Here is a 13,074-nt window from a genome sequence, read left to right as displayed (position 1 = left end):
TCTCACAAAATCAGCATGTGGGCCATAGGTTGGACACCCCTGAGTCATTCACAGTCATGCCAGATTCTCATGGAACATAATCTCAACATCTACCGACCTCCCTAAAGCAGGATGGGATCAATCCTCTGAAACTAGCTGCTTGTTTGTGTCAGTGGAATAATCCTTCCTTCCTTCCCCTGTAGTCCGATCTCAACAGGGCAGGGATAGCCCTGGTACCGTGAACTCTACTTTCTTTATCCACTGGGATGTATCAGGTCCACAGGAACAGGCTGTGTTTGTTCACTCCTGTGTTCCCAGCATCTAGATTAGGGTTTGGCACAGGATCGTTGCATTTTCAGCTTTTGAATGAACAGCACCTGTTTGTGGTCAGGAAGCTACTAGCTGAATGTAGTGATGTCTACCATGGTAGCAGGTCATAATAGGATGAATGCCATGGAGACAGTTCAATAGTCAGGGTTGGTAACATCCTTTGGGGCTTTCCTTCAAATTGTATTGAGTCACAGGACCTTCTGCAAATGACAGCATGACACCAAGGCAGGGGACATCAGTGTGGCTCCCCAACCTTGGTGCCTGCCTGAGAAGGGGCACACCCCTCACTGGACATTACTTTCCACAGAGACCCGAGGAGCCCAGGACTCGGGGATGTTACTGACTCAATACGTGTGTGTGTGAACATTGGCTTCTCTGCCCACACACGTTTCTATGCATCTCAAGAACACCTCTGGGTGTATCAGAAGACATTTCAAAGCCTTGATGGTCTTTTTCAAATTACTCACCACTGTCAATTGCCAGGAAGAGTGCAGTGTACACGCTGTTGTGGACGAATGGGGACTCACGGTCCAGCACGGCTGTGGTGTCAACAGTCCCATTGATGGGGTTGATATTCAGCCAGCCTGCTGGGTCCTTGTAAACAGAATACCTGAAAAGAACCAAAAGCAAGGTCAGATTACATTCCAATTAGTTTAAGAAGCATTTACTAAGTGCTGGGCACAGATCATATGCTAGGAACCAGGTGATGCTTCACAAAAGCCCAGCCACCGTGGTGATTTGGAAAGGAATGGCTGACCGTCCACTCTGGCCTGCTCTGGGCAAAGCACTCTGCACGGGCACCTTCTTTATTCCTTCCAGCCAGCCTCTGAGGAAGGTGCTCTGCCCAGCTCTGCACAGCCCTGATGGCTCCCTTTGTGCCGTCTCTACCCTGCTGTGCACCCTGTCAGTGTGATGTGAGCCATGACAGTGTGGGCTCTGGGGTGAGAAAGACCTGGGTTCTAGTGGTGTGACCTCCTCTGGGAGCTGGGGACCACCCCAGCGAGGCTGTGGGTAGCTCTGAGGATCCAGTGAAACCGATGTGGAGGGCTGGGCTCCATGCGGGGCGCCCTTGGGTGGTGCACCTAACAGTGGGCTGTGGGTGTGCGGCTGCTTCACTGGGGTCAGAGCCTCGTGTGTCCTCTTCATAAGCAATCTGTGCCGTCCCCCAGAATGCTTTGGAAATAGCCGACTAAGCAGAGCCCCGGGGGACAGTGTTCTGAAGCAGCAGCAGCAGCAGTGACGGGGACAGATGGAGAGAGTGAACGAGGCTAACGCGGGGCTTCCCAGACACGTTGCTGCCTCAATTTTCATTTCACTATTTTGTGACAACAGAAGCGATGTCTTACCCATGAGAGTGAACTGCTTTGAAAACACCAGTCTTTCATTTAAGTAGTAATTTCTGCTTCCACCTGGCAAACTCCTACTGTTTCTCAAGACCCACTCACATCTCCTCTTCTTCACCCTGAGTGACCTCCCCAGAAGAATCAGTCACCCACCCTCTGGGTCCTTGCTGGGCACATGCATAGATTACCATGCCAGTCAGAGCACAGGAGGGGCCTTACTGGTCTGTCATCCTCACCAAACTCTAAGCTCCTCGGTGTCAGGGTGAAAACTGAGCTATAGTCAGTAAAATGCAAGTAAGAGTGTGCCCTTGTGCCCAGCTCTGTGCTAAACACTTATGGGCATGGCTGCACTTATTTCTGTGATCCACTTGACCTGATGGAGTAGGCATAATCCTTGTTTTAAAGATGAGGTAACCAAGAATCAGAGAAGCTTAGCAACTTGCCTAGAGCAGCCCAGCTAGGCAGTGGCCCACCTGGAAGTTAACATAGGTGCCCCGGATTGCAGGGGCTGGGCTTTTACCAGGTCTGTTTCTCACGCCTGAGAGCAGGTGTTGTCCTCACTCCCTCCCCAGGCTGCATGGGTACCCCGGGAACAATGGGTGCCTAGCAAATGTTTGCTGCATCTTTTTCTTTCAATTGGAACAATCACGAAATCAAAGAATGCAGGGCAAGGTGAACCACCTTTTTTAGGTAAGGAGTTCACAGTTGACTCAGGAGGAGTTGGTGGGAGTTAATGTATTTGAAATAGTGACAGCTTTAAATGGACTGTATTTTATTCTCTGATTACTCAACTCCATTTAGAATATAAATAAAAACGGACTTGAATAATCCAGCTTTCCCACATGGTATACAGGCAATGATCTTTGTCCCTCTGTCATTTTTCTTGGTCTCACGCTGCTGCAGTTTTGCAGTACAATTAACACATTTGTTGTTTTCTTATACGAGGAACGAAACACACAGAGCCGTGACCAGGAAGCGGTCCTCTGAAAGTGACACTGGTGCACGTAGGCCCGCGAGTGTCACATGTCCAGTGAGAGCCAGGGTGTGGGTGGTTTTACAGGATCACATCTCACTAGTTTTCGTCCTTTAAAACAATCAGGTGTCTGTAGCTGTGATTTAACTGTTTTCACAGGACCCTTTACTTACGCTTCTCTCATTTGTCTATTTCATTTCAGCAGGCCCTCCACAGCTGACCACCCCTACAGTGACCCCCTCCTTAAGCTGAGTAAATTTTCATAGACCAGGCATGCACCACAGGTACCTATCAGTATGGTGCACCTAGTTCCTTATGGCGACCACCTCTGTGTGCTGACCAGTTCGTTATAGTCCCTTGGGTGGTCACTTACAGAGGTTCTACTGTACACGGGTTGTTAGGAAAGTTTTAAGATACACAAAAATCAAGAATCATAAAATCTGCACACAGAAATAAATGAAGCCCTCCTGGAAACACAGATAAGCTGAGCAAGTTGGAACTTGCAGGGGTGAATCAGAAAGGACGCTGTTGGCCGTGTTTCTTGGAAGTGAAACAAAGGACTATAACACAGTCTGTCTCAAAACTTTTGTAGTGACCCAATTATCTGGTGCCCCTTCCCTTGGGAGACCTGCAAGAACTATGGCTATGTCCTGGGGCCCCCTGGGGCCCCCTGAGGCCTAGCTTGCTGCTCCTATCTAGAATCCTACCCACCGAGAGAGAAGGACAGAGGGATAGTCACTCGCTGAGCCCTCCCCAGCTCAGCTCCTTGGGTTTAGGTTCTGTTGGTGCAATGGGTGGGAGACACTGAATGGTGGGAATGTCTTCCCCATCTGAGGGAAGACAGCCGAGGGCCACCAGCCAGCCTGCTCCTCTGCTTCCTGCCTTTCGAGCACTTTTGTCGAATCAGCCTATTTGACCCATCAGCCAGGCATGCGATGTAAATTTCTGACATTTTCGAAGCTGTCTTTTTAATAAACCTTTCAGTGTAAAAGTACCAGTGTGCAAGATGTTTTCTGTGCTTCTAGGCCTGAAAAATGCATATGCCTTATTAAATTGGAATTTCTGGGCAATTTATCTGTAATGTGAACTTTGCTTGTTACAGGGGAAAGAAAAAATCAAATTAAAAACAGAGCTCATTTCGGTCTGTAATGTAGCTTCACAGAAGCTGCTTTAAGCGTGTGCCAAGGCTTGGCCTCATCTGGGTGTTGGTGGGGAGATGCAGGGCAGACAGATTAACAGAAGCCAAGTTGCAGGCTGTGCAGGGGAAGGTCTGGGGTGGGGATGCCTCTGTACTGTGCTGGGTAGCTGGGGAGCTATTCACAAAACTGCTAGCTCTGATTACCTTGGGTAGGGGCTCTGGGTTGGGGCTGATGTCACATGAAGCCGGTCCAAGGTTTTGGGGCATTGTTCCAGTACTACAGTTGGAGAAGTGCTGGTCTAGAGGGATCCGGCTGAGTCACATGTCCCAGGGAAGGTTGGCTTTCCGGATCAACACTTAAGAGATATAAGTATCATTGTGGCTCATTCTCAAAGGGGAGTCTATGAGGGTAGGGAAGACTGCAAGGAATCTGGAAAATACAAACCAGGAATGGGGAAATCCAGGGTAGTTTTATATTCCTACTGGGGGAATATTCCTATTGAAGAAAACAAACAACTCTAAAACGGGAGAGAACACAGTGACAGGAGGTGGGGACTGAGGTCCCCATTGAATTCCAGCCCCCTGGGCCTCTTACATTAGATAAAATACTTGCTTGGGTAATTCAAGTCAACCACTTGGTTTAAAACAGAGCTAAAAAGGTACAGAATTCCCAACTGAAGAAAATCTATTGTCTTAAAATAGCTCATGTAGTCATGGCTCTGAGTGTTAAAAAAAGGCGTGTTTCGAGTCTTCAGAAAAAAATGTACAGATGAGAGTGAAGGGCAGAAAATTCCTGAATCCTGGATTAGTTCGATGGCCACAGCCCATCACAGCTCAGGGCTCGTGAGTGATAAGGGGCAGTGCTCTCTCCCTCTGCCAGGGACCTCGAGTCAAAGGAAGCAGCCTCAGTAAACAGGACTTCCCCTGGAGGGAGAGATGTCACCACCAGCAGATGTGCACAGCCACGTGGGGGGTGGCCTGGCAGGGTCTCAGGGCTGGGAGGATGGTGCATAGCTGGCTTGGCCCAGCATGGAGCTACGACCTGCCACAGCTCACTAACGGCTGGAACAGTCTCTCCCTGGACCCCTTTTCAGGCCTTCCAGAGCCCCTGGTGGAATCCTGTGGGCACCTGCATGATGCTCTATCAGATTACAACTCTGTCACATGGCATATGCCACGTGGACTAAGGCTCAGCTTTCTACACGTGTTCTTACCCCTGCTGTGACAACAGGCACTGCTCATCACACCTGAGAGGTTTGCCACTTCTCACACACGCAGGGGCCTCCGCTGTCCTGGTGCAGGAGCAGGAGGGGAGACGCTGCGATGTACCCAGGCCTTTCCTTCCATTCGACTTGCCACAGTCTGTTCTCCACAGAGCAGTCAGCGTTCTGTCATACTGGGAGTGCCCCTGCTTAAAATCCTCCAGTGTCTTCCCATGGTTCTAGAATAAAGTCTAAAGTCCTAATCACTGTTTCTAAGGCCCGGAGGATCCATCTGGCTCTGCCTAATTCCTGCCATGTTTCCCACCTCTCTCCAAACCCTCCCTAAGCTGCAGACACACTGGCCTTCCTTTCATGCCTTAAAAACACCAAATGCAGTTTGATCTCAAGACCTTTCCACTTGCTTCACGGACTGGAGTCTTCTAGATTTTCTCATGTGTGTCTTGTAATCTTTGGTATCTCAGCTCAAATACCAAGACCTCTCTGTTCCTTAGAGAGGCCACTGCTGTTTGCCCAGCTGGTGTCTGTCTCCTCCCCTGGCAGCTCCCTGACCTGGAACATAAGCTCGCCAGGGCAGAGACCTCATCTGTCTCAGGTGAACGTTCTGGTCTAGAGCACTGCCTGGCACTTGTTGAGTAGATATTTGATTGTCCTTAACATGTTTTATTGACGCACATCCTGGATGACCAGGATGTTAGATGCATTTTGTCCTGAAGTTCTCACCTATCTCTCCCTCATAGGCAGAACTCTCTCTCTCCCTCCCTGCAAAGGGCCACTGGACCATCTCTCTCTGTTGGTCCAACCATCTCTGTGCTGTCCTGGCCACCCCTGTGCATTCAGGAGGTTTGGGTCTCACACCTGCTGTCAATTGGGGCTTTAGTAAAGGTGGTCATGTGTTGGGGTCCTGAAGGCCATTTCTGGGTTCAGTGATTTGCTGGGAAGACTCACAGGACATGACACATCGTCATACTCATGGCTAAAATTTATTACAGTGAAAAGGTGCAGAGCAAAATCAGCACAGGGAGAGGGCATGGGCCAAGTTCAGGGGACAGGCACAATCTTCCAGGGGTGTGCTCCCACGGCAGTCCCACAGGATGCACCTAATTCCAGCAATGGGTTGTGGCAACATGTGTGACGTGAGATTCAGATACCAGCTGAGGGCCAGCCTTGCAAGTGGCTTCTCTGGGGCCAGCAGACTCAGGCTACGGGGTGAGCTCTTTCTGCACATCCCATGACCAGAATAAGAAAGCTGATGAATCAAAGAAATCCCACTCATTTTTAGAAATTCCTTAATTCCTCTTTCTCTTAAAATCTTTTAATTCTGCAGACTACATAGGACAACCCTTGAGGAAGCTGGAACCCTGCAGGGACCTGCTCCTGCAGGTGCGTGGTATCTGGCTGCAGCCACATTCCCATTTACCTAATGAAACCCTGCTTTGATCTTCTGCATTTGTTACAGAGGAATCAGACAATAAATATAGGGGAGCAAAAAGAAGAAAATTAAAGTCAGTGTTATCTGCATCCAGAGATGAGCACTATTATTACTTTGGTCTAGAAGCTTCTAGCTTGTATATATTGTCACACACACACACACACACACACACACACACTTATGTGTTTTCAATGTGACTATACTGTTCACCTGCTTATTTTGAATACATATTTGCTGAGTGTCTGTTCCGTGCCAGGCCTGAGCTTGGCCCTGGGGACGCTGCAGTGGGTTCTCCGCTATTTAGGATATTATGCTCCAACACGTAGTCAGGGTATTACTTACAATCATGAAAGTGGCCATTGATTACACTGTGGCGAGGGCTGTGTAAACGTTTTCCCATAACACATCATATGCTGCCTGTAACTTTCTATTTTTCAACTTTCTTCTCGGTCCCTGTAGCTGTCACTAGGACACCCACTGATCACCTAGGAGGGGACACACAACATGGACATGCGTGACTGTGGTATTGCCCCATCCAGCTGGGAGGCAGGTATTGTCACCCTCATTGTACGGACGAGAAAACAAAGGTTCAGGGTGGTGCAGGAGCTTGCCCAAGTCACACAGCTTTTAAGCAGCAAAACTGGGCTTTCTGTTTGTCTTGGGTGATTCCTTCCTCTACGCCTCTGGTCCTCTAATTGTGTCATGTATTAGAACCATCATGGCTGTTGAAATATGTATGACGGCCTTTCCATTTTTAACATGTTTTCCAAAGTTTGCGATCAGCCATTGTCTGAATAACGATTAAACTCTGAGCTGAAACCCAGGGGTACGCCCCATGGCCAGGCTTTCCTCAGGAGGGGATAACTCAGGAACAAAAAGCATTGCCATGTACAGAATGGTAATGTTTCCTCAAAACAACTAGCTACTAAACTGATAGAAACCATTCTTGAAATTAGATTTGTTTATAAAAATTGTACACATTTGAGAAAGGTTTAATGTAATACAGCAAATATGCATGAATTCAGCGTCTTCATCGCTGGAAGTTCTCAAGCAATATTGCCTTAAGCTGTTCTTTTATTAGATGGCTTTTATCAACTTCCAGGCCAAAGGAAGGAACTTACCACTGAGATAACCTGCTCTGCTGTGATGCGGAGATCAGAGAACTAGTGTCTAATAATGCTCAATAATAACTATATAAATAATAACAGAAGATGGTCACTCCTTATGTTGTCACTTTCACTAGTGGGAGAGGAGGTGGAGGGCCACCGCTGGGCGCCACACAGTCGGGATCAGCAGGGATCAGGGGGTGCCTGCAGACAAACACCTGAGAATCGCCATCCTGAGCGCCCACCCTTTCCTGCGACTCTCCGACCCGCTCCTCTGCTGTGAGAGCCCCATGGGCACCCAGACTTCCCTGCTAAACAAGGATCTGACATTTCTCAGGCACCGGCTACTTGCCAGCCATCGCACGCATCCTCTCTAAAAGTCCTCTAGCCACCTGTTCAAGGCAAGGAAGTCTGCTCTGAGCATCTCCCAGCAAAGGTCACGCTTGGCGTCTTGTTTGAGGCTACTAATTACTTGTTAGAATTTACCAGAAATCTTTCCATAACAGCTGCGACATAAGCTTTTGTGCCTGTAGCAGGATTTTTCTGTACCAGCCTCTTTCTAGTGAGGGCTTCATCTCCATTCCACAAATTTACTTCCAGAGGTGACTTATAACCTCTCCTGCCTGACCCTTGCCTCCGCTGTCCTCCCTCAGCCTGTTTCTTGAAACCTCCATGAATGCAGCAGGTATTCAAGAGGAAAAGCAAAGTCTTCACAGCGATGCTTTATAAAGTATCTTTAAAGGCTCATTTCGTTATTGCCACCGGCCAAGTTGATTGCAAAGCAATACAGAGAAATATAGAACGAGATTCAATGTGGTAATCAAAGAACGTTGTAAGGGTTGGAAAACTGGGACCCTTTTCAAAAATGGGCTGAGACTTCAGAAATCTGAGCACACTCATTAATTATAGATAAAGACATGGATTAACATCCTCAGTGGTGGCAAAGGTGGGAAAAAGGCACGTTAAAAATGCAACCACTAGCTGGTTTCCATTATTATCATCATCATTGTTGTTAATTTCATTATGTCAGAGCCTGGCTCCTTAACGTGCACTGCTGGGGCCAGGGTTAAATTCTTCACATTCATGTATCCAGGATGGTGACTTTTTCCAAGCACTGGAATTGCACTCAGACAGGAACAGGGTGACTTGGAATTGGGTACAAGTTGGTAACACTGTGTGCTTTCCTCAGTGTGAGGGTCCTTGCCCATTCATTCACTCATTCAATGAAGATTTTATCACGTTTTCGCTGTCTTCCTAGGCCTGTGGGTACAAATGTGAACAAGACCTGCCAGGATAGCTCGTCCTCCAAGTAGTCCACTTTCGACGTCATGAACACATTCCCGACCAGGCCTAGAATCCTCTCCCAAAACCCGATATCCTGCTTAATTCCGGGGTCCGCCTGGTCAGCAGACTCAGTGGGAAGTCTCCCAGTGCCTAAAACCATCCTGAATAAGCACCAATCCTGCCCAGACTACCACTGTCAATCTCACAGAAGATGCGGAATTCCAGGACAATGCTCAAAGCCCAGGAATTAGGCCAAGTGAAATGAACCCGGCACGTAGAGACCGACACGGAATCATCTCACCTCTCTGTGGAATCTCAAATGGTCAAACTCACAGAAGCAGAGGGTAGAAGGGAGGTGGCCAGAGGGGAGGGGCAGGGGACCCTTCACAAAGTTCTATGCACACAGAGATCTGACTACCACCTGGTGGTCTGTGGATAGACACAATTATTAGCCGTCAGTCACGGATAAGGTGAAAATAGAAAGAGAAGGAATCATAAGCAGACCCAGGATGAGGAAAGATGCAGCAGGGAAAAGAGTGTTTACAACTGAGGCCAAGGAAGGGGAGTGGGTGCACATGTTCACGAGACTTCAGAAGAGTGACTGACCTGCCAAGGGTGGGGGAGGCCCCCTGGAAACAGGAGAAAGCCTGAGAAGGGTTTGGAAAGATGACCTCTTTTAACTTTTCTTTTCTTTTTTTTTTTTTTTTTACTATTTTTCTTTTTTTGTAGAGACAGAGTCTCACTGTACCACCCTCTGGTAGAGTGCTGTGGCGTCACACGGCTCACAGCAACCTCTAACTCTTGGGCTTACGTGATTCTCCTGCCTCAGCCTCCCAAGCAGCTGGGACCACAGGCGCCCGCCACAACACCCGGCTATTTTTTTGTTGCAGTTTGGCCGGGGCTGGGTTTGAACCCGCCACCCTTGGCATATGGGGCCGGCGTCCCACTCACTGAGCCACAGGCGCCGCCCAAGATGACCTCTTTAAAAACGTGCAGCTTGAGTTGAGCAGTTGAGCGTGAAGCAAAGGGTAGCATGTACCATCACAGGCTGTTGTGGAATAAATTATGTCAGCTGGGCACGGTGGCTCACGTCTGTTACTCTAACACTCTGGGAGGCTGGGGCAGGTGGATTTCCTGGGCTTACAAGTCTGAGACCAGCCTGAGCAAGAGCAAGACCCCACCTCTACCAAAAATGGAAAAACCAGTCAGATGTTGTGGTGAGCACCTGTGATCCCAGCTGCTCAGGAGGCTGAGGCAAGGGGATCACTTGAGCCCAAGAGCCAGAGGTTGCTGTGAGCTATGACACCATCGCACTCTACTGAGGGCAACTGAGTGAGATTGTCTCTCAAAAAAAGAAAAAAAGAAAAAAGAAAAAAGAAAAAGAAAAAATTATGTCAAAAGCAAAACGATCCTTTGTTCATCTGTGATTAGCTTAAGAAACAGCCTATGGCTGTGGTTAAAATATACACAAACAAACTTATTTTCATTATTTTTCCCCCAAATAAGATCTGAATCAAATTTTGTTTCTCCAGTTTTGAGTCTGCTTTGGTCCTCATCTAAAGTGATATGTGCAAGCCCCTTCTGGGCTACCTGTTTCTTTCAGTTAAGGGCTGCTGGTAGCTCTGCTTTCAATTCCTGATTGGGAGTACACGAGGCAAAGGCAGGCGGCATCATGGTGGGGTTCAGCTGATGAATCAACGTTAGAAGTACTTAGTTGCAAGGCTGAGAAGCAGGTGTCTAGTGCGTCAGTCTCTGGTAGACAAGGCCCTCCACAGTTCGGCTCCTTCCCCTTACTAGCAGGTCACACCCCGCTGTTGTCCACTCAATGCCAGCGGGTGGTGGCTCTGGGCCAAGTGCTCAGCCTCCTGGGGGTTGGGGGAAGGTATTTCAGACAAACATGCTCACTGGGAGAGCAAACCAGGATGTCAGGAGACTGGAATGGGGACGTTAATCACTGCTCTGCATTTCTTCTCAGAGTTTATTTTTATTGGGTGATTAATCGACACGCCAGAGCCTTTGCCCTGGCACCTGGGTCTCTGAGCCCACCTTAGACCAAGCTGAGCAGAGTTACTGGTGCTTTTGAGAAGTCAATAAACAAGACCAGCTGCTGCTGGGACCACAGCGAGATGGATGGCTGAGCCCTGCCTTACGTCTTGAAGGTCAGTGAACGTGGCCTGGCTGGCTGCCAAGCAAGGAGGCTCCTACAGGCAGCTGTGCTTGGCTGAGGGGACGACTAGGCTGCTCTCTCTGGTGGTGACTGAGTGCAAGGCCACCTGCAGAGACTGTCCCTGACTGAGGCTGGGTGGCTGCACAGAGAGCTTCAGGGTCTCTGGGAGCCAAAGGCATGTGGGTTTCATGTGCAGAGAGCTCCCCGGGGAATGCACACCTAGGGTCCTCATGTGGCTCAGGGTCTGGAGGCACCATCCCCCAAACAGGGGGTCCTGCCGCTCAGAACCGGTGCTCCCAGTCCTGGGTACTGCTTTCCTACCTTCTCCCACTACGTGGGCTTTGACCGCCTTCTACGTGCGGGTACTCAGCTCGGCTGCAGAGCCCGTTGTGGCTCTCCTCCTTTACTTGCCTGGCCTCACCAAAGGCACTCAGTATTGGATACCGTGATTCTCCTATGAGAGGGTGGCCTCCCAGGGGTGGACCACGTCTTCTGCTCTTCATATAGGCAGTGACCAGCCACACGTCACTCCCATAACAGGCCTGGTCAATGACGGGTGAACAGAACAGTGGGTGGGTGAATGGGCAGAAAAGTCAATATGGCAGAAGCAGATGGAAGGGTGACTCATGGAGTTCCAAGGAATCGCTCCCCAGGGATCGGCAGGGCTGTGTGAAGACAAGTGTGTTCCATGGTACCAAGGACAGAGGTTGTGACGATGGCCCTGGGAGCCTCCCTCTGCTGCTCCACACTTGGGGGAATGTGGCTCAGCCACGCGATGGTCCTGCAGGAAGGAGGTCCTATACCAGCACTAGGGTAGAAGCACAATCCTATCACAGTTTCTAGTCTGCTGCCCACACAGCAGTGGGAGTGAGCTTTACAGAATGTAAATCAGGTCCCTTTCAGGCTTCAAATTCTTTGGTAGCCTCAGGAGCTGACCCCTGACCCCTCCCTCCACCAACTCATCCTGTTGCCTTGATCTAAAGCCTGCCAAGCACGTTTTCTGGGGTGAGTTCACAGACTTAATTATCAGACCTCATAGGATACCAGCTCTGGTGGTCCTTCCAGAAAAAGAGCTCCAAAATGGATTTGAAGGGTGGACAGGGGACTTGCATGGGTGCACAGCTCCCCAAATGGAGCACCTTGAAGGCAACTGTAGTGATACTCAGCAATGAGCACGTCTGTAGCCCTTCATGTGGCACTTTTTCTAGGATGAATTCATGAACTTAATTGTCTGAACTCACATGTATAAAAATGGTGAACTAACTGTACCTTTTGCAACAACCTGGATAGAATTGGAGACCATTCTTCTAAGTGACGTTTTGCAAGAACGGAAGAGCAACACCACTTGGACTCACTATTGAAACAGAACTAGTTGACCGTCAACACCCACATGCGTGGTTGGTAGTGAAACTCTACAGGAGGCAAGAAGGTGGGAGGGGGAGGGGGAAGTTCACGTCTAACGGGTACAGGGCACACTATCTGGGTAATGGGCACACTTATAACTTTGATTCAAGCTGTACAAAAGCGATTTGTGTAACCACAACATTCATACATCCATAATACTCTGAAATAAATGCACACACGCGTGCATGCACGCACACACACACACATGTGCAAGAATTACCTGGCACATATTAGCAGGAAGGAGCTATTGAACTGTTTGTCAAGACCTTTTCTCGTCATTTGATAGGAACTCCAATGAAATGTATCTTCACATGCATGTGAGTACGTGTGCACATGTAACACACACGAGCAGTGCCAATCAACGCTCAGCCAGTCACACCACTCATGGCTCATAGCGTGGCAGGGCCAGCTCATGAGATGAGGGCTCTTCTCCCCAGGGCCCACATGTGTATCATAGACTTAAACCTTGTAGTCAAGGACAGGCTCCAAGGCACAGCATGACATGTGACTCTGATGCATGCCAGGTGTCCCATTTTCTCTTCTCATGCACAAAGCACACTCCTGCTATGTCTGAGTATGTGACGTTCCATGACTGGCTCCTTGGAGGAACATGGGCTCTTTGAACAGTCCCATTCTTCCCAAAAGCTTTTGCTACACAAAAGAAAAAGAAATGTACCTTCCCTCAGGCAGTTTTCCAT

General features: G+C 49.0%; 1 protein-coding gene across 5 annotated transcripts in view; it reads right to left on the bottom strand.

Moving 5' to 3' along the window:
• The window catches only part of CDH13 (cadherin 13), a 1,454,811-nt gene that overhangs the window by 38,245 nt on the left and 1,403,492 nt on the right, over window positions 1–13,074 (bottom strand). For all 5 annotated transcript variants that reach the window (XM_053609618.1, XM_053609625.1, XM_053609630.1 and 2 more), the window contains one exon: window positions 777–919. In XM_053609618.1, the coding sequence (XP_053465593.1) occupies window positions 777–919 (143 nt within the window). The remainder of the gene's footprint in view (window positions 1–776; window positions 920–13,074) is intronic.

Source organism: Nycticebus coucang, chromosome 2 (genome assembly GCF_027406575.1).
Source record: "Nycticebus coucang isolate mNycCou1 chromosome 2, mNycCou1.pri, whole genome shotgun sequence".
Taxonomy (NCBI): Eukaryota; Metazoa; Chordata; class Mammalia; order Primates; family Lorisidae; genus Nycticebus; species Nycticebus coucang.
Note: the sequence above shows the minus strand (reverse complement) of the source record. Positions and strands in the feature narration are given on the sequence as shown.